This window comes from Fundulus heteroclitus, chromosome 21 (genome assembly GCF_011125445.2).
Source record: "Fundulus heteroclitus isolate FHET01 chromosome 21, MU-UCD_Fhet_4.1, whole genome shotgun sequence".
In the NCBI taxonomy this organism is placed as follows: Eukaryota; Metazoa; Chordata; class Actinopteri; order Cyprinodontiformes; family Fundulidae; genus Fundulus; species Fundulus heteroclitus.
Window position 1 is genome coordinate 37,467,914 of NC_046381.1, and position 23,102 is coordinate 37,491,015.

At 47.5% G+C, this 23,102-nt stretch overlaps 1 protein-coding gene across 14 annotated transcripts in view; it reads right to left on the reverse strand.

The window, feature by feature from the left end:
- Positions 1–23,102, reverse strand: part of LOC105921370 (receptor-type tyrosine-protein phosphatase mu) — a 134,342-nt gene that overhangs the window by 13,066 nt on the left and 98,174 nt on the right. For 5 of the 14 annotated variants that reach the window (XM_036125654.1, XM_036125646.1, XM_036125656.1 and 2 more), the window contains 13 exons: positions 21,326–21,400; positions 19,352–19,378; positions 17,201–17,212; positions 14,666–14,859; positions 12,360–12,368; positions 6,540–6,627; positions 4,751–4,827; positions 4,407–4,443; positions 3,476–3,573; positions 2,044–2,160; positions 1,806–1,960; positions 1,571–1,706; positions 286–435 (listed from right to left, as the gene is read on the reverse strand). In XM_036125654.1, coding sequence (XP_035981547.1) covers positions 286–435; positions 1,571–1,706; positions 1,806–1,960; positions 2,044–2,160; positions 3,476–3,573; positions 4,407–4,443; positions 4,751–4,827; positions 6,540–6,627; positions 12,360–12,368; positions 14,666–14,859; positions 17,201–17,212; positions 19,352–19,378; positions 21,326–21,400 — 1,175 coding nt within the window. The remainder of the gene's footprint in view (positions 1–285; positions 436–1,570; positions 1,707–1,805; positions 1,961–2,043; positions 2,161–3,475; positions 3,574–4,406; positions 4,444–4,750; positions 4,828–6,539; positions 6,628–12,359; positions 12,369–14,665; positions 14,860–17,200; positions 17,213–19,351; positions 19,379–21,325; positions 21,401–23,102) is intronic. The other 9 variants (XM_036125660.1, XM_036125647.1, XM_036125659.1 and 6 more) reach the window with 6 other exon arrangements.

A 23,102-nucleotide genomic window follows, 5' to 3' on the forward strand; every position in this document is an offset into this window, starting at 1 on the left:
AATTTCTCCATTGTGAGATCAATAAAGACTATCTTATCTTAAATTAAATATCTGTTGACCATGTTGGTCGTAATGTAATTGTTATTTAAATGAATAATAATAATAATAATTATTGTTATTATTATGTGAACAGACAGAACTCTTGTTGTTTAATAATGAATAAAGCATTAAATTAACGAGTGTAACGGAGGATGTTTCCTGTTGCTGCTCTGATGATCCAGTTTGATGATCATTCTGGTCCTGCAGCTCCTGAAACATCTCATGAAGGTTCTGGAGATACGTTACCCTGAACTCCTCCTTGATCTGACAGGAGTTGGTCTGGGGATCCAATCGGTTCATGTCGTAGTAGACTGAGCGCAGCTGATTGGCTGGGATGGCGGTGTTGCCGCAGAGACACGCCTCCAAGATGGCGTCGTGTATGAAGACGTACTGCTCCTGTGGACACAGAGGGACGGCGTCATGGAGGAGCTGGTGCTCCTGCAGAGTGACTGGCAGCAGGGCGGCTGCTGAAATGTCACGTCATGAATGATTTATGTCGACACCCGGCAGCAGGAGGGACAGGGAGGAATGGGGGAGGAATGGGGGAGGAATGGGGGAGGAGGGTGACATTAAAAGTTAGAGGAAGGCCTGACTTTGTCCTTCTGTCACATCCTGTCAGTTGGACGACATCAGGACCTTTAAACAACAGAGGCAGACTGCAGGTCTCACAGCTTCCCAAAGTCGGGCTTCAAATACGTTATATTTCTTTATTATAACTTTATATTTTAAAAACAATAAAAGACAATTCTCCAGAACTCACGGAACATAGCATCAGGTGTTCAAGGCCTTCTCAACAATTTACTCATTTTGGCCATTTTCTCTACAATTCAGTTCTGGTTCAAATACATTCGTAATTCCCTTCTCTTCTGGTCGGTTCTGGTCGGTTCTGAACGGTTCTGAACGGTTCTGAACGGTTCTGGTCTCCAGCATTTCTGGTCTCCAGCCAGAAATGCTTTGTGTCAGAATAAAATATTGTAAAGTTTCAGTCTAACAGACCTGAGTCCCAGACTGGACCTGCAGTCAAACCAGGCAGGGAAACAAGGATGTGTGTGTGTGTGTGTGTGTGTGTGTGCGTGTGCGTGCGTTCTTGTACTTACAGCTCAGTGAGACCTTTTAGTATTTTACCACCAAACTGAGGACTAGTGTAAAGTGAGGACCTTTTCCTGGTCCTCACCTTTCTGGGCTGGGGGTTGTGTTTAGGACTAACTGAGAATTTGCTCAGGTATGTTGCGTTACAGTTTGTCATTCTGGACAAAGATTCCTGGATACGCGTCGTAACGTTTTCAGAAAGAAGCCCAGTGCCTCCGATTTAAACCTGTCGGCCTTTGTGGTGACCCGAATCACTGAGAATTTGTTCAGGCATTTAGCACTAAGGTGCCCTGTGATACACTGGTTACCTGTCCAGGTGAACCCCGCCTCTCGCTCATTGACAGCTGGAGATAGACACCAGCGCCCCTCACCACCCCATGAGGGATAGACGTGTTAGACGGTCCTCAGGAAGTACCTAAAACACGGATGTGTGTGTGTGTACCTCGGTTTGGACCATGTTGACCCGTCTTGCTCTCAGCTCTCTGACACAGTTGTAGATGTCGACGACGCCCTCTCTCTCAGCCATGTCCAGCATGATGTCGATGACGATGAAACAACCTGTTCGTCCCGCCCCAGCACTGTCTCACACACACACACACCTGGTTTCAGCACACAGGTAAAGCTGCAGCACAGGAACCTGCCAGCACAACCGCACTAAGGTCAGGAAGAGGTCAGACCTGCAGTGGACCACCGTGGGGCCGGCGGTGGGCGGAGTCTTGGCCTTGACGCAGCGGATGAAGCCCAGAAGTCCGGTGGCGTGCAGGGGGACGCCGTGATCGGGCCAGCCGGTGAAATGAAACTGACGGATCTCCCTAATCTCGGCCACGCCCCTCTGAAGGAGAACGCCACAGATCAGGGACCAACCTCACATGTGCTCATCATCATGACGCTCCTCTTCCTCCTGATGTAGCTCACCTTCTCCACGGCGAAGGTCCGGATCACGTACTCAGACAGCAGCTGCGTCTCGATCAGCGTCACTTTCATGTCCCCGTAGATCTCCGTGTCATCAGGCCAGTACTTACAGCACTTCACCTGCACACACACACACACACACACACACACACACACACACACACACACACACACACACACACACACACACACACACACAGGGTGTCATTATTTAATCCTCATTACAAACAGCTGATTGAGGCTCCGCCCCCTCATCATTAACACCCACTCTGTGTCACCACGACAACCAGCCAGGTGAACAGAGACAGAACCGCTCAGCTCTACATCAGGTGTGTGTGTGTGTGTGTGTCTGTGTGTGTGTGTGTGTCTGTGTGTGCGTGCCAGGGAAAGACAGAGGCAGATAATCAGCCTGATATCTCCCAGAATCCCCCTGCGCGGCGCCGCCAGCGAGGCCCGGCAGATCCCTGGTGCCTTGTGGGTAATGAGAGCTGGGAGGCTCTGATCTCAGGTTAAATCCTCCAATTTCAGGAGGAAACGAGTCGGGTTTTATCCTCGCCTGTGCAGCTTGAAGCCGAGCGGCGCCGTGGCTTCAGAACCTCCCATCACGTCTGAGGCGGATCACATGACTGAGGCACTGCGGTGATTACTGAACACCGACCCAAACATATCCAGCTGTTCTCTGCACACAGCCCACAGCAAGAAAGTTCTGACTGGCTCGGTATGATAACCGGGTCAGTACCTGTGAGGTTCTGACTGGTTCGGTATGATAACCGGGTCAGTACCTGTGAGGTTCTGACTGGTTCGGTATGATAACCGGGTCAGTACCTGTGAGGTTCTGACTGGTTCGGTTAGATAAGAGAGGCAGAAGCTGTGAAGCGGTTTGTTAATCAGGACAACTGCCGGTTCTGTCCTGCAGCCCCGGGTGGTGTCAGCTGAACAGAACCTGGTTGGACCTGGCTGGGAAAGCTTCTCCGTCCTGTTTTGCAAAGTTGTTTCAGACATCTTCACCTTGTTTGTAGATTATCCAGAACAGGGAACAACCACTGGTTCTGTTCCTTCTGTCCAATGTTCCCCGCGTTGGACAGTGGAACCGGTCCATGTCCCAGAACCATGCAGGTCAAACATCAGTCAGATTAAAGCAACATGTGAGGCTCCCCAGGGCTCCATCCTCGGTCCTCTGCTTCGCATCACCATCCCACCTGTGCCTGTTTCCAGGTGACCCGTTACCACAGCATCAGAAGATCAAGCGGGTCCAACATGGGCTCAGTCTGCTGAGAGGCTGTCTCACACGCAGGCTGTCAGTGTGTGTTCGCTCCAGACTGCTGCAGCAACCGCAGTGAGTGGAGACGTGACAGAGGCACTCTGGGAAATGAAGTCCCAGACTTCATCAGGCAGAAAAACACGAGCAGATGGTCTGAACAATGAGCAGACTCACCCGGCCCACCTCCACCAGGTTGGTTACCATCACAATGGCTGCCGTGTTCTCCTGCCACACCATCCTCCAGAAGTCATAGACCGTCTCCTGCATGGGCCCTGTCAGACACACGCCAGGTAAACACGCCAGGTAAACACAGATCACATCAACAGCAATTATAGGGACGCCTTTAATTAATTCAAAAGAGAGAATATTTTTAATCACTGCCGACGGGCTGCCTTTCCACAAATTAATTAGTTCTTGTTAATTTATTCCTGTTGTGTACGCACGCACACGCTCAGACTGATTGGTGAGACGCTGTTTATTTGGGGGGATGAGTTCCTCCCTGCAGAGCTGAGTCTGTGTGTGCATGCCTAAGCTCTGCTAATATGGCGCCCCCTGTGGTCACACCAGGTAACTACGTCTGCTTTAATCTAACTGGGAGTGTTTGAAGGGTAACTCACCCCAAATCAACATTTTTGCTAACAAACTGCTAACATGGTTGTCTTATAGAGCTATTTACATATCCTGGTGATTTACTGCATATTTGCTGAACTCCTGCTTTTGTGTCTAAAACCGTCAGTGTGGCGCCCTCCTTGGGTTAAATGGTGGTGTGGCATTGAATTTTGAATCAACATTGCTATTGGTTGAAAGGTTTTCATGATGTCATTTGGAGAAACTGACGTCAGCAGCTCTGCGACTGTGGAGTATAAAAGCAGCGTGTGCCTCCATAGCGACTTGGAGGCTGAATGCTGATTTCTGAGGTCCTTGTATCGGATTTCAGGTAAGCGACTTATTAGCTTAGCATTCAGTTAGTGTATTTAGCATTTAAATAACTTTTATCAGTGGTCCAGACCATGACCAGAGTAAGACTCTTTAAGCGTTACACTTTAAGCGTTAACTGAGTGTTTTCATGTGTTTTGCAGCTGTAAAACAGACAGAAAATCCTCACCTTGTGTAGCGATGTAGTGATTGGGTCTGTGGTACCCCTGAGAGGGAACAGATAGAAAGCTGATTTAAATAAAACACCTTAGAGACCACAGCATCAGAGCAAAAGCTGGAGCATTACAAAATATCACAGGAAGGTTTTATTATATTTATTGTTTTAAAGACCAGAAGAATCATCTGTGATTACTACTGACGCAACATCAGCAGAATGAGAAGAAAGTAAAGTTTATGCCTCCTTTTTGTTTTTCAGCACATATTAACAGATTTCATGAGATTAAGAGTTTAACTGTATTAATTAATAAAGTGAGAAACAAGGAAACAGTAGCAAACATGCTGATAGTTACTCACATCCACGTAGTTTGCATTAATGTAGTCTGAGCCGCCGTCTCCATCCTGAGGCTGCAGACGCACACGAGAGTGATCGTCTACCACACAAACACACACACACACACACACACACACACACACACACACACACACACACACACACACACACACACACACACACACACACACACACACACACACACACACACACCAGGGAGCATTAGTTGTTGTGCTCATTGTCACTGTGAAGCTCAACACAATCAGAGCTAATTACCTTCCACTGAATTAAGGATCTATTAACAAATTAATAACCTCTAATTGGATTCCGTTGAATGATGGAAACACTCAGTCTGAGTGAGAGACGCCCAAACACGCTCTGAGTATTTAAATTCATCTAATTAAACTAATTCAACACCAAAATAACAACAAGAAGCAGCTTGGTCAAAGTTGGCCCTGACTCATTGGACCCCAGACAGAGGATTGGACTCCTGACAGTTTGGGGCCAAATACAGAAGTGCATTAGAAACTGGTTTGAGGACAGTTTAATCTAACCAGCCCTGGTCTGCTTGGCTCCCTCCTACAAATGACCAGGATAAAAACGTCTCTTTTCCTTCAGAAATCAAGGAGCGCTGGTTGACCTTCAGGTGACTTCTGCTAGACCTTCTCCTTATTAGCGTCTCTCGTTAAGGGCCTTTGGGTCTGTCAGCACTGAACAGGGACATGGAGACAATACTTGTTGTGAAATGGCCCTTCAAAAAAAAACAAAAAAACTGAATGAACCTTTTTCCAGCTTTAGGATAGAACTTCCTAAAAGCAATCAAATGCTGTATTCATATTTCTCCCCAATGGGGCCCATTTCTCCAGCCTGTCTCCTGACATCTGGACCATTTGGTACCAATCAAGGCCCAAGCATGAACTCCTCTTAGACATAAAGGTGCTGTTGACTATTGCATTATTTTGGTTCCAGATGAGGCCCATATGTAGAGAATCCTTCACGAACATCCGGGCCCCATCTGGGACCCATCTGGACCATTTGGTACCAATCAAGGCCCAAGCATGAACTCCTCTTAGACATTAAGGTGCTGTTGACTATTGCATTACATTGGTTCCAGATGAGGCCCATATGTAGAGAATCCTTACTAAACATTTGGGTCCCATCTGGGCCCCATCTGGACCATTTGGTACAATTCAAGGCCCAAGCATGAACTTCTCTTAGACATAAAGGTGCTGTTGACTATTGCATTACATTTGTTCCAGATGAGGCCCATATGTAGAGAATCCTTACTAAACATCTGGGCCCCATCTGGGCCCCATCTGGACCATTTGGTACCAATCAAGGCCCAAGCATGAACTCCTCTTAGACTTAAAGGTGCTGTTGACTATTGCATTACATTTGTTCCAGATGAGGCCCATATGTAGAGAATCCTTACTAAACATTTGGGCCCCATCTGGGCCCCATCTGGACCATTTGGTACCAATCAAGGCCCAAGCATGAACTCCTCTTAGACATAAAGGTGCTGTTGACTATTGCATTACATTGGTTCCAGATGAGGCCCATATGTAGAGAATCCTTACTAAACATCTGGGCCCCACCTGGGCCCCATCTGGACCATTTGGTACCAATCAAGGCCCAAGCATGACATAAAGGTGCTGTTGACTATTGCATTAAATTTGTTCCAGATGAGGCCCATATGTAGAGCATCCTTACTAAACATCTGGGCCCCATCTGGGCCAGTTAACGGGGCCCATGGTCCTCAATTCACACACTTCCTCAAACCCAGAATCAGAATAAGAACTCATCTGCACTTACAGGCGATGATGTTGCCGTAGCGGTTCTTCATGCGGTTCTCGTCCTTCTTGGCTGAGTCCCATGGAGCGGACTGTCCCTCAAAGAAGCTCTGTTGGAAGACAGAGACAGTTTGTTAGAGATAACTGCAGCTATGAGGGCCATGAATAATGCAAAGGGTGCGTTTGATTTGCTGTTTGGCGCCTGCCTTCATGGACAAAACACACGGTTAAGTCCAATTAGGAGACGAGGCTGTGAGGGGAGCTGCAAACGAACAAACACAGAGATTCAAACCAATCCAGGTTCTGTAAGAGGAAACAAACATTTCAAATCTTCCAACACACACACACACACACACACACACACACACACACACACACACACACACACACACACACACACACACACACACACACACACACGTCTGTAGCGTCACTCTCTGTGTGTGAACGTCTCCCACTTTGATCCAAGGCAGGTTCCTGAGTCGCTCATTAAAACGCCGGCAGACAAATGAATGTGTGTCTGACAGCCGTCTAACAGCTTCAGACATCCATCAAACTGTGAGGTGAGCAACAACACACACACACAGACACACACAAAAAGACACACACACACAGACACACACAGACATGGGTGACAGCGAGGAACAAAGACGAAACACGAAAACAGAGCAAAGAATGGAACTAATGAGTGCTGGCAGAACCTCCCCTCCGTCTGTTTGTGGCTCAGTGTGTGTGTGTTTAGTGTGTGTGTTGTTTAGTGTGTGTGTGTTTAGTGTGTGTGTGTTTAGTGTGAGTGTTGTTTAGTGTGTGTGTTTAGTGTGTGTGTTGTTTAGTGTGTGTTGTTCAGTGTGTGTTGTTTAGTGTGTGTTGTTTAGTGTGTGTTGTTCAGTGTGTGTTGTTTAGTGTGTGTGTGTTTAGTGTGTGTGTTGTTTAGTGTGTGTTGTTCAGTGTGTGTTGTTTAGTGTGTGTGTGTTTAGTGTGAGTGTTGTTTAGTGTGTGTGTTTAGTGTGTGTGTTGTTTAGTGTGTGTTGTTCAGTGTGTGTTGTTTAGTGTGTGTTGTTTAGTGTGTGTGTTGTTTAGTGTGTGTTGTTCAGTGTGTGTTGTTTAGTGTGTGTGTGTTTAGTGTGAGTGTTGTTTAGTGTGTGTTGTTCAGTGTGTGTTGTTTAGTGTGTGTTGTTCAGTGTGTGTTGTTTAGTGTGTGTTGTTTAGTGTGTGTGTTGTTTAGTGTGTGTTGGGGGGGGGGGTGAGCTTGCCTTCTCTTCTGATGGGTCAAAATGCTGCATGCTACCTGAGGGATCTGACCTCCACTTCCTGTCTGTTGACATTTGTATATAAGAAAGTCCATAGTGGTTTTAAGACCATGAGTTTTTCATACCAACACCATGAAACTAATGTCTGGCCCATGCCTCGCCTCAAGGTATCTTTTCTATAGTTCCCATAGCTAAAGTAAACGTCCCTCCTCCTTTTGGACTCCAGGAACTGCAGCTGGTTCTGCCAACCACAGCAGGATAAGTTCAGGAGATGCTGTGTTTCTGCTGTACACAGGCTGGTACAGACTAACCTGACTCTAGCCAGATGGATCTCGCTCCGCCTAGCTCCACTCACATCCATCTGGGACCTCTCCCATAGAGAGTGATTTCTCCAACCCATTTTATTGTCCAGCCAATCAGGACGCAGAGCTGGAGTTTCATAGATGTGACGTAGTGGAGAAGCGACCGTGAGACTGTTTTGATTCAGACAACAATGGCGGCTCGCATGGAGGAAGCAGCGTTAACATTGATGCTGCTATTTCTTCCGTGTTGTCCAATCTACCTAATATTGTTTCATTAAAAGAACATCAGAGAACACCTCTGAAGGCTTTTGTTGGCTGTTCTGTTTTTTTTTTTTCTGCGTCGCTCTCATCAGCGTCACGGGTTAGCTTCGGTGTGAGTGATTGAAATAGCACGTCGATAAAGATGACAGACAAGTGGCTTTTCCAATCACATGCAGGGATTTTTGATAAGGCCCAGCCTTCTGAAACACCATTCCTATGGATCAGTCCCAGATGGATGAGTGGAGCTAGGCGGAGCGAAATTCATTTGGCCAGGGTCAGGTTAGGTACAGACATGTCACTGCATGAAGATCATGTCAACAAAGAACGGTCCAACCTTGGTGCCTCCTACACTGCTCAGAGAAGAAGACCAGAGAAAGACCAACAAATCCCCAATAAGTTTATTCAGACTGCCTCAGAGATTCCTATGGTCTACAGGACCTGTGGAGGTCCCAGTGGAACAGAGATTTACAGACTTTAGTAGGGAACCTGGGTGGACCGGTTCCTCCAGTCTTCAGAACACTGTGATTAGAGGCAGAACTTCTGTACACCTGACTCTTTACCAATGGTGTAACAACAGGTTCTGGAGAGTTGCTCAGTCGTCCATGTTGGAACTGCAGCCTGTAGGTTCGCTGATGTTAGTTCTATTAAGATGGTTCCTGTGACAGGAGGGGACTTTACACTAGAAAAGAGTGCACTTCTGCTGGATTTACAGGAAGAACACGGAGAACTACCTAGTCAAGCCATGAAAAGGTTCCTGTTACTGGACACTCTGAAGTTTAGATCTTTGAGGAAGTATAAACTGCTCCTAGAGTTTAAACGGGAGCTCATAGAGTTTGTTTGGATTGGTCTCCCATCAAAAGTACCTGGTGGAAAAGGTACCTGGACCTGCCCTAGAACCGGGGTCGATCTTTTCAATGAGCTTCCATTAAGCTGTCTTTGTCTGGTTCTGGTGTCCTGCACTGGGTCAGTACTGAAGGTGTTGTTCAGGCTCTGGAAACAGTTATCAGTGGAAGCGTTGGTATCAGTAGATCAGATGGTTTGTATGAAATGATCCCGTTCATTTTGGTTTGATGCGCTGAAGCTTTGAGCTTAACTGAACTGGTAACCAGTGATCAGACAGCAGAACACAGTGATGGGAGCTCTGTTGTTTGGTCAACAGTCTGGCTGCTCAGACCAACCGAAGGTGGTCAAGAACGTTTTGCTGATACATCAATAACCAAGTTCTGTTTTCAAATGAACTTCTTAGTTTGGAAGATTTAGACATTTTAAACACTGATTGGTTGAAAACACCTAAACAACTCAACTCTGGTTTGAAGGGAGAGTGTTAAAGTCCAATCTGCCCAATTGGAGGAACCGTGTTATCCGGGGATATGGTCGAACACTGTGTCCTCTCAGAGTTTATAGGGAATTGTTTTCTGTTTGTCATTTCTTTTAACAACTTAACTAGCACAGTCTAGAGAACCCTTTTAAAGGAGTTGCACAGCCGCATGTCATCTGCAAATAGGAGACATTATGAAATTTATGAATGATCTGCCCAAGTGGATGAATATATAGTGAAAAACATGTGGGCCAAAAACAGTTTTCAGGTACTCCACATGTTAGATTGGTAAAGTCAGACATGATGTGGTTTCTAGACCACTGACAGGAGCCAGCTTCACCCTTTGGTCTCACTGAGATCACCTAATGGAGCCGTACTGTTAGTACTAAGCCTATTAAATACTACAATCACAAACAGTGCCCACCGGTCATGCTGAAAGGTACCCAACGAGCGTAACCACGGTAACACGTGCAGTAATACCAGAGACACAGGTATCAAAAACACAATTAGAAATATATTAGGTGGACTAGAACCGGGCCAGACACCAGAGATGGTATCTAATGTAGTCAGAATACTGGGCATGCAGGCTGCTGAATATTTCATTTATGGAGAACTATATGTTGCTGATATGGGGTCAGAGGTCCATACAGTTGGTTCTGGGTGGATTATAAACATATTTGAGGTTCTGTGTCTCTTGTGCTGCAGAAGGCCATCATAACTCATTAAAGGTCCCATCAAACCAAAGTCCGTAAGGAAAAAAGGATGAATGAGAGGACCAGACATGCCAGTTCAGCTGTCATGGGGGACTTTTGAACTTTAATTGTTCCTGACAGAACCAAGCAAGAAACTTCGGTCCATCTAACATCAATATTTATCCATGACAGGGAGGTGCTTCAAATGGACCCGTTCATCAGACACCTTCAGAGACCCTTATGAAGACTACCAGATGATGACAGACTCCCTGAACCGAAGCACAGAGTCCAGTTTAACGAGTCCTCTGAACCACGGGGTAAATGTTCCTCAGGAAGAAAATGTTGAGCTTCAGGTGACACATGGTTCCAGAGGGCATCATTAGGCATTCCCCAGGTAGTAACTCTGAGTAAATCAGGGTCATTTAGATTTAAACCAGAGGAAACGATGAAAAAGTTTAAAATGAAACATCTGAAGATTTCTAGTCCAGCTGATTCCTGCTAGCAGGCTGCTGTCAGTGCTGACCCATGCTGTTTAACAGATTACACGTCCGTTTATGACATCATCACTGCGTTAAAGAATTGACCTGCTGCGGTCACCCCGGGTTCTTTCGCTGAATAATGAGTGTTTCTACTGTAGACTTCTCTAGTGATAAAAAGACTCTTGAAACAGGAACTATATTTGACCATATTTAATCTAAAAGGCAGAGGGATGTTTACAGCTTCAGTACTGGACTCTCATACACAACAACGGGCAGATTTCTGGACGCCAGAGAGAGCCCTGTTCATTCCTCACACAGACATTAAGTAGGACCCATTGTGTACACTCATTCAGGGGAGTGTCTTTTTATTACTACAGAAGTCTACAATACAAACATCACATTATTCAGCTAAAGAACCTGGGGTGACCGCAGCAGGTCGATTCTTTAACAACTGCTACCAGGTTAGATTGCACCAGTAAAACCACTCAGTTGGTTCCTGCATCGTTACCACAGGATACTGACAGAAGTCTACAATGTAATTGCAGACTTCATATACTATAAGTACAATTAGATGTAATTTGGTCTTCATGGAAATGATCAGATTTACTGAATGGCCACCAGAGGGCGTCAATGGCGCCATCAGGACTGGAGCAGTAGTCTTACCAGGTAGTTTTTGGAGCGACTGACAGTCAGCGTGAAGGTGAACATGCACAGAGGATGAGCATTAGCAGCGCTGACAGAGGTTCATGGAGCTTACAGGGTAGGTCTGCATGAGGCCAGCTGGTCACTTTCCTATGTGGAGGCTACAGATGTCCTGGTGGACGGATGTTGGGACCGGTGTGCATGTGAGGGCACCCAGACCCAGACCTCCCCATCACCTGGTGACGAAGGCCTGAGAGAAGCCTGTGAGATCTCTGCATGCTGGGGGAGTGTTTCCCACACTGGTCAAACTGATGGCTTCCACAGAGACCCACTGGTCCCAGCATCTAAACAACAGGGTCTTTGGTTGACAGTAATCACACAGCAAATGGGCCGAGGGTGAAGGGCGAGGACATGCAGCAAAGTTCTCATGTTCAGCAATTGGACCCTAGATGGCAGTGTTGAGAACGATAGCTCCTAGCACTACGCCATGTGCTGCCCAGATAACTGGTTCTGAAATACACTGGACAGCAGCCCCCCCACCCAGGACACTCCTGACAGCCACACTGATGCCCTCTGCTGGCCGTTATCCAATCCGCTCCAGTCCCATCAGGTGTAGTCATTACCGCCGTCACCAGACCTCTGCCAGCATCTAACTGAGCCGGGAGGATCTCCAAAGAGTGATGGCACTACTTTTGTCCTGATGGGTGCAGAGCTGTTTTCAGCTTTATGATGTAAAGGGTTAGGGTTACCATGGAGGCCGGTGTGTGATGCAGATAAACAAACAGGCACAAACTGGATCTGGGTGAATCTGAGCTAGCACGTCGTTAACGGAGGTGCGATGCCACCAACTAAACCCTGATCTATGACAGAAACACAGAAAACCAAGAAGGTGTCTTACCTCGTTAAGCTGTCCAATCAGATTAATTAGAAAAGCATGGAGGGATCAGGGAGACAAGAGTCATGAGTGGGGCGTTCAGCTGCTCTACTTAACTGGTCAAAGCAGAATTAGGAAAAAATGCCATTAATCATTTTGCTTCAAAATTCTGAGTGATTCTGAAAACGCGTCATTTTTACACGGATCCTGACTTTCATATTTATGCTTAAAACAGGACAATCATCATCATCATGTCAGTTTGGACAAGAAGGTGTCCACCCAGCAGGGTCACATGGTGTTTCCATCAGGGTCTCTAAGGTTCCACAGTTTCATCCATCAGAGCTCCACCTGATGGAAACACGCGGTTCCCCCATGTTGACCTGTTCAGTGTGAAGACCTCAGCACTGATCATCAGCTGGTCTCATCATGCAGACAGTCCAGGAACCGCAGGTAATCAGCTTCTAACTCCTCCACTGCAGCTGGATCTGTGGTTGTGTTGGGGGCTCGTCCGGGATGGGGTTCTAAAAGCTCCTTGGATTAAACGCTTCACCTAACACAGTTTCTTCTCACCTATCGACAGTCCCTTACACCGTGTACTGTAGATCCATTTATCTCTGCATCTGATGGCCCAGTTCCTAGCAGGACTTCAGTGGATTTTAGTGGGATGTTCTGGGCCAGGAGAGGAGAACGGTTCCATCTGTATATAACTGTCTGACTCAGGACTCTGTAGGTCCAGCTGCATGTATTCTGTCTCCACCAGATCTACTGCTACCATCTGTGAGAACATGTCCTGATCCCAGCAGCAGATCTCTGACTAAATAAATAGACTTAGAGCTTTTTAGATCATTCGTTTCTGGAGACTGTTTCTAAGAAGGACTTTGAACACAGTTTGAATGCTGTGAACAAGCTATTTTTACATGAACACACAGGGATCCTGTTTATTGTGTCCGGTCCCAAAGCACAGAAACAGACAAGGTTCTGTAACATATTCCATTTATAATCCTCCTCAGAACGTCCTGTAATCTCACTGTAGGCGTGATTCCTTTCCTTTCCTGCTCCTGGTCTGCTAACCGCTCTGAATCCAGCATTTGGGTCCAGAAATCTTCCAGTAAGAGGTCCAAAACCAGAACCAGAAAGGACTGAATGAATCTGGAACTTTGTTTTTGTAGCAGTCAACGAGTTTAAATCCAAACTGTTTCCTGTAGGATCCTTATTTGGATCAGAACCAGGCTGAAACCAGCTCACAGCACATAATGGTGCTGCTGGTGTGTGGGGATTGGGCCAGAAACAGAAACAGAGGCAGGGAGAACTCCTCAGCGCTAACTTTCTGCAAATGGAGGGTGAAGACTCTGAGAATGTGTATTCAGTATGTATAATGGATCAGCCCTGAGGGCAGCCGCGAGCGCACACACACACACACACACACACACACACACACACACACACACACACACACACACACACACAGTAACACAATCACGCACACACTGCTCCCTGTTTGGGCCATTAGCTGCAGGGAAGATCTATAATGTATGTGTGTGTGTGTGTGTTCAGGTAAGTAACGTCCATTAGTGGGTTTCTCCTGATAAAATGGATAAACACACAATCACACAATCACACACACACAATCACACACACACACACACACACTGCCGCTCCAAACTGCTGCTGTTAGAGAGCATTATTGGCTGGATTTTCTCTGGTTTCCGTTATCGCTGCATCTCCTCCTGACTGATTATCTGATCATCGATAACGTCTCAGATCGTTCAGGTGGACTCCGTGTTGTTCTGGAGGGGATCGGCTGCTGGTCCGATCACCGGCCTCATCCACCGAGAACTCACAGAGCCCTTCAGGACGGCCTGGGATTGGCAGAAAGGGAAGCAGACTCCACTGCAGAGGAGAAGTCCTCTAATGTTTGCTGCAGAACATTAGAACCCAGAACCCTGATCTGGACCGTCTTAATCCAGCCCTGGCCCTAAATAAGCTGCATGTTCAGTGTTGGAGGATGTTTAACGGCTCAGACTGGGAGAGGATGTGATTACAGGGTTCTGTGACGCGGAACGTAGAACGGGCCGAGGTGAACACTTCTACTTCCACTTACACGTCGGCGGTTGGTCCAAACAGATCATCTCAACCAAAGACCACAGAGGAACGGCGTGGGGGCGGGGTTACACCGACCAATCAGAACAGCTAAAACTCTGTGAACTCCATGTTTAAACATTCAGAACCAACGCGGGTTCTGATGGATCAAGGCTGCAGCTTGTGAAGAAGCAGCCTTTGTTTTCTGTCCCTGTAACTCTGGGTTCTCTGTCCCCAGCTCACGTTCTCACCTCGTACTCCTCCTTGAACCCGTAGCCCTCGGCACATTTCATCTGGGTGATGTGCTGCAGCAGGTCGGCCACTCGGATGGCGGGATGCAGCTGGCCCGTCTGGTAGGGCAGCGCCTCGCGCTCCGCCTCCCGCTGCTTGTAGTGGGACTGGACCAGGCTGCTGGTTTCACTGGTCATGGTGTGGCTGCTGTCGTCTGGACACAAACAGAGGCAGAGACAGCGACATCAGACTGAGGGTGAACACAGAAGGTTTGGACACAGGATGGACGGGACCAGACTGACCCGCTAACACCAGGATCTGTTTGTTTCTAATCAGCCACAACCAGTTGGGTCTAAATATGATCTGACATGTGGAGCCAGATTCATTTTTATCAGTTTATAATGTTAAAGCTTCATTCTGGACAGACTGGGACTGAAAGTTTGGACTTTGATTCCACTTTAGTTTGATCTGTCCGACTAAAATGTGTTCCTCGCAGAACAATGAGAACATTCACAGATGTCCACTACAGATCAAATAATGGAAGTGTCCTGCTCCAGTATTCCTGAGCAATAGAATAAAAGTGAGAATTTTACTGACTGCACCTTCACAAACAACATGTCCTCTTCATCGGAGTGCCACAGGGCTCACGGTTGGAACCCGTTCTTTTTCAGAACAAAGAGAAACCTGTCCTCCTGGTCTTGGAGGCTCTAGAAGACATTCTTGTTTCACTGCAGTCTTGATATCTAACAAGCCTTTCATTAACACCTGATTACGCCATGGCCTTGCTCCAGAACATGGTATTCTCACATCAAAACCCCTCCAGATGGTCCAGAACCTATTAGACAACCTTATTTTTCTATATGCACCTCCTCTGGTTCTGCCTGCAAGCCAGAATCTAATCCTAGTTCCTTACAATGCCTCCAGAGGGACTCCTGGGTCTGCAGCTGCTGTTTAGCCTCAGTCCAACAGATCAAACTTTTTATCTAGACCGGTTTCTCTGAGGAACGTTGTTTAATGCTGTGTTCCTACAAAGGAGTCTAAGGCCAAACTGCTCACATTTGTGGCTCCATCAGGGATTCTGGCTGAAACCTTGTGTTGCTCCTCAATAGGACATCTAAAAATCCAAATATCCAAACTTTAGCTCCTTTACCATATTTGGAATATAAGGACCAATTAAAACTGAAATTTGCAGTGCAAGATGAGGAAGAAGGACTTCAAACATTGATTTAGGATTAGAAGGACGATGGTACCTGGAGCGTGAGCCAAATACTACGGCTCACTGGCAAAACCATCAGGCCCTTAAATACCAGTCCAGATATCTGGGGAAGTCGTTCAGAGGTTTCTCCTCCTTGTTCTTGAGTGTTGATTCACAATCTCTCCCTTGAATGTCTTCTGAATTTGCCTTTTCTTTCACATGCATCTCCTGCATCTGCAACAGTCCTGATGAACTGAAGTATGACCTCCACTGGTGGAACGTCAAGCAGACCAGCAGGAGCAGCCCGATGGTTCGGCAAAGAAACCTTCTACAAGTTCTTTCCAACAAAGCTTTAAATTGTCTGATTAGTGAGAACCTGCAGGACAGGAATAACCTAATGTGGCCTAATCAAAGTCTGAACCAGGTCAGTAGGTCTTTGTTTAGAGACAATAGAACCAATCTGCTGCGAGTCTGTCCAGAACCAAACAGTTTGGCACCACTTTGTCCAATGGAAAGTTCTGGTCCACATCCACTCCTACCAGGCTGGTACCACAACAACAACACAAATGAATGACATCACATGACATCACATTACATGTCTGGAGAGAGGATGATGATGGACTCTTTTCACACTGCTGCCAAAAGTCTATAATCAAGAATGTGACGGTCAGATAGACGGAGAGTGCCAGTAAGATGCCCAGGTTACTGGTCTACATCCAGTCCAGAACCAGTCCAGAACCAGTACGCTCCCATATGGAGTATAACATGGCCTGGCTCCAGAAGTTGACCAGTCTGGCTTGGCTATTGGTCCAGAACTGGGCCAGCTGTGTGCTGGTCCACAACAGTTTGGGTTCCTGGAGCTGCAGTGTGAAAAGAGCAGAGTTCAGAGTCCTGGAAGAGAACAAACCTTTGTGTTTCACAGTGGACATCTGAGCTAAAGCCATCCAGCACTCTGACGTGAACATTTCAGCAAAGACACAGCGGACAGAACTTTCACTACGTTCTCTAACTGTTCTTATTGGCTAGCCTGGGGGCTAACTGACCAATCAGAAGCTCGCTAACCTAACAGCCCGACCAGTCAAGGTGAGGAACATGGACCATGTGATGATGGTGATCAGATGAATGGAACAACCCATTGACAAAAACAACAACCAATCAGAAGAGCTCAGATGCTGAGAGCTGATTGGTACGTAATGATGGGAGGGGCTTGGGTTGCGATGCCACGACTTTACAGAGGGAAAAATGAGGCTTTGCCACACTAATGGATGACATCACAGCAGGTGATGGGTGTGGCTCCATGCGAAGTGGTGACACCCCTAAACATGAGCCCCCCCGTTTTGCCCCAGATTTAACCACTTACCATTAATGGGCACTTTACACAGAGAAGATAGAAGAGAAGAAGAGAGAGGAGACACGAGATGAGCAACAACTTTAGCCTTTATCTGGTCTTAAAGCTAACACACGCTCAACCTGACGACAGCTGCTCTCCACTTTCTCTGCTAACCTGGCTAACCTCCTGGAGCGCCCAGTTAGTGTCAGGATCCCTGTCCTCCAACTAGTTAAGCACCCAGAAAAAGTAGAAATCTGATTTTTAAGGCCCTGCCATCACAGGAATAACTACTGAGAAGAATATCATGGGTATTTCAGGTCAGAGGGGGTCTGTTAGGCCACAAAGCATGACAAAAAAGAAACATTTCCTATTTTACCATTATTTGCTACTCTGAAATGTCTTTGACTTTTGTGAATGAGATGAGCCTAATTGTCTGCATGAAACTGATCAGAGGATATCCAGGATGCTGTAAGACATGAAGAGCCTTTTTAGGACACAGGAATCAGCCAGAAGGCCTGCTGGTCTTCAGAGGTGTAACCCAGAGGGTTCCTCTGCTGGTTTAGTGGAGCATGAAAGGCCACGGACGGTTTAGGGCTGGCTATCATCTAGGATGAGGCGATACAATACGATTCTCCATATAGCTCAGCTTGATTTGATTTGACTCCAATATCCAAATTTATTGCTTTTAAATTAATGCTCAAAGTTATTCAATCAACAAATCCAGCCAAATATTATATTTATGTTCAATTTATTGAACTCTGATATATTAACATGAACATAAAGTGAATTTGATTCAATGCATTTATCACAGAAACCATAAATGTCCCAAACGTCTGATTTAAGGAGGAAGGAGCTTCTAAAATCCTGTCAGCCATTCCGTAAATTCGTCTTACTTCCTCACTGTGAACAGTAACGGCTCGCTGTATTAACGCCCCCTAGAGGTTGGGAGGTATATAGATATTTAGAGCCAGAATATCGATATTAAATCGTTTTTAAAAATATCAATATTAATCTTTGCATTGATTTTTATGCACAGCCCTAGTTTTAGGCATGTGGGGAACGTTTCTATTACAGCTGTGGCCGTTTAGAATCAGGGTCCTGGGTGGTAACTGGAGGTAACTGGCTACGTTTCCATGAAATGGGTCGATTCATCGCTCTAGGTACTGTCTCACAGGACCCTGGATGTCCTGGATGTTTGGGAGAGTTCAGCTTGGACTGACGGGAAATTAATTAAACTGGTTCGGTCATGGTGGACCATGTTTTCTATTCAGTCCAAACTATCGCTGTCCTGGAGAAAAGTCTTAATCACAATCAATCATCTCTGGATCCTGGATTTAACGTAAGGTGACATGACTAATAGGTACATCTACTGACAATTTTAGGTTACTTTGTTCACTTTAATGGCTTTTCCTTAAATGAGGCTGTTAGAACAGAAACACTGGATAAAGTTCAAATTAACTCACAGTCATTTGGAGAAAATATCATAGACCAATAAGTCTATGGCTGTATGGCTGTATTTATCATTATGTACACTTTTTTGTCACTCTCCTGATGTTTTTCTGTTGAAACACAAGAAAACTCCAATAAAAAGCGCCCCTGTTATTTCCACTGTTGTTGTCTTTGTTAATTTTCCTCCCCAGTCCAGGTGGGCGTGTTGTGTCCATGCAAAGGTTGGAGGTCACAGACAGACGTGACGTCAACACGACACGCAGGAATGTTGTGGATGTGGGGATGGAGTGAAGCCCACCATCATTTTAGTAAAATAAAACGACAAAAACAGGGTGAAAACCAAGGAACTATTACAAAAATGACAGAGAAACAAATATTAAATATTAAATAATAAAGAAAAAAATTTAATAAACAAAAAACTAATTAAAAACTATTAAAACATTAAAAATAAAAGCAAGGCAGTTAAAAAGACAAAGACACTAAAGATGGCTGAAATAAATAGAATAATTATAGAACCGCGGAACAAAAAGACGAATAAAGAAAAAGTTTAAAGTTTCCAGAAAAAAGGAGAAGAAGGCAGCTGAACAACAAACAAGCAAGCAGGGATGGATGGAAGCCAGAGAATCCCTCTCTCTTTCTGTCTGTCTGTCCACTTCCTGTCTACCTCTCACCTGTCTACCTGTAAACCTGAACTTTGACCTACTGCACAAGAAACAAGGAAAAGAGTCTCACCCAGGATAGCTGTCGGTACGAATGGATCTGCCATCCGGACACAAGAGCAGCAGAGAGACAGAGAGGAAGACAGGACAAAGAAGAACAGAAGACGAGTCACGGTCTGCTGGGCCAAGAGCGTCCGATTGGCGGCGGAAATTTGGAGGTTTGAGTCAAAGCGGACCTGAATATGGTGATGCGTTCACTGACGGTGTGTTGCGTTCACTGACGGTGTGTTGTGTTCACTGACGTGTGTTGTGTTCTCTGACGGTGTGTTGTGTTTACTGTCAGGGTGATGGGTTCACTGTCAGGGTGATGGGTTCACTGTCAGTGTGATGTGTTCACTGTCAGGGTGATGTGTTCACTGTCAGGGTGATGGGTTCACTGTCAGTGTGATGTGTTCACTGTCAGGGTGATGTGTTCACTGTCAGGGTGATGGGTTCACTGTCAGTGTGATGTGTTCACTGTCAGGGTGATGTGTTCACTGTCAGGGTGATGTGTTCACTGTCAGGATGATGTGTTCACTGTCAGGGTGATGCGTTCACTGTCAGGGTGATGGGTTCACTGTCAGGGTGATGGGTTTACTGTCAGTGTGATGCGTTCACTGTCAGGGTGATGGGTTCACTGTCAGGGTGATGGGTTCACTGTCAGTGTGATGTGTTCACTGTCAGGGTGATGTGTTCACTGTCAGGGTGATGCGTTCACTGTCAGGGTGATGGGTTCACTGTCAGTGTGATGTGTTCACTGTCAGGGTGATGTGTTCACTGTCAGGGTGATGCGTTCACTGTCAGGGTGATGTGTTCACTGTCAGGGTGATGGGTTCACTGTCAGGGTGATGGGTTCACTGTCAGTGTGATGTGTTCACTGTCAGGGTGATGCGTTCACTGTCAGGGTGATGGGTTCACTGTCAGTGTGATGCGTTCACTGACGGTGTGTTGTGTTCACTGTCAGGGTGATGGGTTCACTGTCAGGGTGATGGGTTCACTGTCAGTGTGATGCGTTCACTGACGGTGTGTTGTGTTCACTGTCAGGGTGATGGGTTCACTGTCAGTGTGATGCGTTCACTGTCAGGGTGATGTGTTCACTGTCAGGGTGATGGGTTCACTGTCAGGGTGATGGGTTCACTGTCAGTGTGATGTGTTCACTGTCAGGGTGATGGGTTCACTGTCAGGGTGATGGGTTCACTGTCAGGGTGATGGGTTCACTGTCAGGGTGATGGGTTCACTGTCAGTGTGATGTGTTCACTGTCAGGGTGATGGGTTCACTGTCAGGGTGATGGGTTCACTGTCAGTGTGATGCGTTCACTGACGGTGTGTTGTGTTCACTGTCAGGGTGATGTGTTCACTGTCAGGGTGATGGGTTCACTGTCAGTGTGATGTGTTCACTGTCAGTGTGATGCGTTCACTGACGGTGTGTTGTGTTCACTGTCAGGGTGATGCGTTCACTGACACTGTGTTGTGTTCACTGTCAGGGTGATGTGTTCACTGTCAGGGTGATGCGTTCACTGTCAGGGTGATGCGTTCACTGACGGTGTGTTGTGTTCACTGTCAGGGTGATGCATTCACTGACAGTGTGTTGTGTTCACTGACGGTGTGTTGTGTTCACTGTCAGGGTGATGCGTTCACTGACACTGTGTTGTGTTCACTGACACTGTGTTGTGTTCACTGTCAGGGTGATGTGTTCACTGTCAGGGTGATGTGTTCACTGTCAGTGTGATGCGTTCACTGTCAGGGTGATGCGTTCACTAACGGTGTGTTGATTTCACTGTCAGGGTGATGCATTCACTGACGGTGTGTTGTGTTCACTGTCAGGGTGATGTGTTCACTGTCAATGTGATGCATTCACTGACGGTGTGTTGTGTTCACTGTCAGGGTGATGCATTCACTGTCAGTGTGATGCGTTCACTGACGGTGTGTTGTGTTCACTGTCAGTGTGATGCGTTCAATGCCGGTGTGATGCGTTCACTGACCATGTGTGTCATGTGGTAGAGGTTACCTGGGTAGTAGGAGTTGGGGACGGAGGTACTGATGGTGTTTGTCTTCAGGGTGAAGGAGGACGGAGACGACATGGCTGCAGAGACACAGAAACCAGAGTTCATGAACGCACCACGCTGCAGTCTGACGGACAATCGCCCACATGACGACACGCTGGCGTCTTCTAGGACACGCATGTTAAATATCGGTCTCCATGGTGGGGGCATGGTGGGGGCCACGGTGGGTGCATGGTGGGGGCATTGTGGGGGCCACGGTGGGGCATGGTGGGGGCATGGTGGGGGCCACGGTGGGTGCATGGTGGGGGCTTGGTGGGGGCACGGTGGGGGCATGGTGGGGGCATGGTGGGGGCCATGGTGGGGGCATGGTGGGGGCTTGGTGGGGGCACGGTGGGTGCATGGTGGGGGCATTGTGGGGGCATTGTGGGGGCCACGGTGGGGCATGGTGGGGGCATGGTGGGGGCACGGTGGGTGCATGGTGGGGGCTTGGTGGGGGCACGGTGGGGGCATGGTGGGGGCATGGTGGGGGCCATGGTGGGGGCATGGTGGGGGCATTGTGGGGGCACCACGCTGCAGTCTGACGGACAACCGCCCACATGACGTCATGCAGGCGTCTTCTAGGAAACGCATGTTAAATATCGGTCTCCATGGTGGGGCATGGTGGGGGCCACGGTGGGTGCATGGTGGGGGCTTGGTGGGGGCATGGTGGGGGCCATGGTGGGGGCATGGTGGGGGCATTGTGGGGGCCACGGTGGGTGCATGGTGGGGGCATGGTGGTTGTGAGCGTCTGGTAACCCCCCCCCCCCCAGTGACATTCTTCACACATAAATCCACCAAAGTATCAAAGATCTGGAATGAGCAGCGCAGGTTGGTCACTAGCTGCTGACAAAAAGCCAGAAAACCAGCTTTACAGTGATGGACCTAGCCAGGAGAACCTCATCAGGAGAACGTCAGAACGTCGGACCGGGCAGATGGACATCCAGGTTCCACTTCTCTGAAGATGACTTTAGCGTTAGCTTAGCACAGGGTTCTGCAGCAGAACCACATGCCAGTGTGAGCCAGGTGCGTTTTTAAATCTGGGAACTCTCCATGATCATCTGAGCAGGAGTGCTGCATCTCCTCACTGGCTGCTAAATGCCGTTTTTCCACCTTCAGGATAGAACAAAGGTGTCATCATAAAGGCTGAGGACGGGCGGACTTCACCAGCTTTGGTTCCGTCTGGCCCAGACTGGACCTCCTTTGTCTGCAGCAGCACTCAGCCAGGAGCTTCTCACGGGAGGAGCTGCAGTCTGAGCAGACAGGAAGTAGCTGAGCTGAACGCCGGAGGGAAGGTCAGCGCCTCCGCAGCAGCGCCTCCATAAACGCTGAGTCCATGGCCTGCAGCCTGTCGGCGCTGAGCATGGACGCTGCTGCAGGACACAAAGACAGACGTCTCTGTGGCAACAGAACCGCCTGATTCATGTTCCTCCTCTGCTCTCGTCTGCTTATGAACTCATTTTCTCACGGCTCAACAACGTCACACGGTTAGAGTCTAAGGAGACAGCAGCAGGACAGGGAGACGAAGGAGAACGTCAGCAGAGGGTGACGCTCACAGGTTAGAACGTTGCAGAGAGTGGGAGGTTCCTGACTCATGGAGAACCAGGACCAGACCTGTGAAGCGGTGGACCAGGGCTGACTGGGAGTCAGTCAGAGAGAAGCCCTGGAGATGTTCCTCATTTGGAGACCATGGAGGGATGGACGTTCTCCTTTTTCCTCAGACTTTGACACAAAGTTGGATTCAGG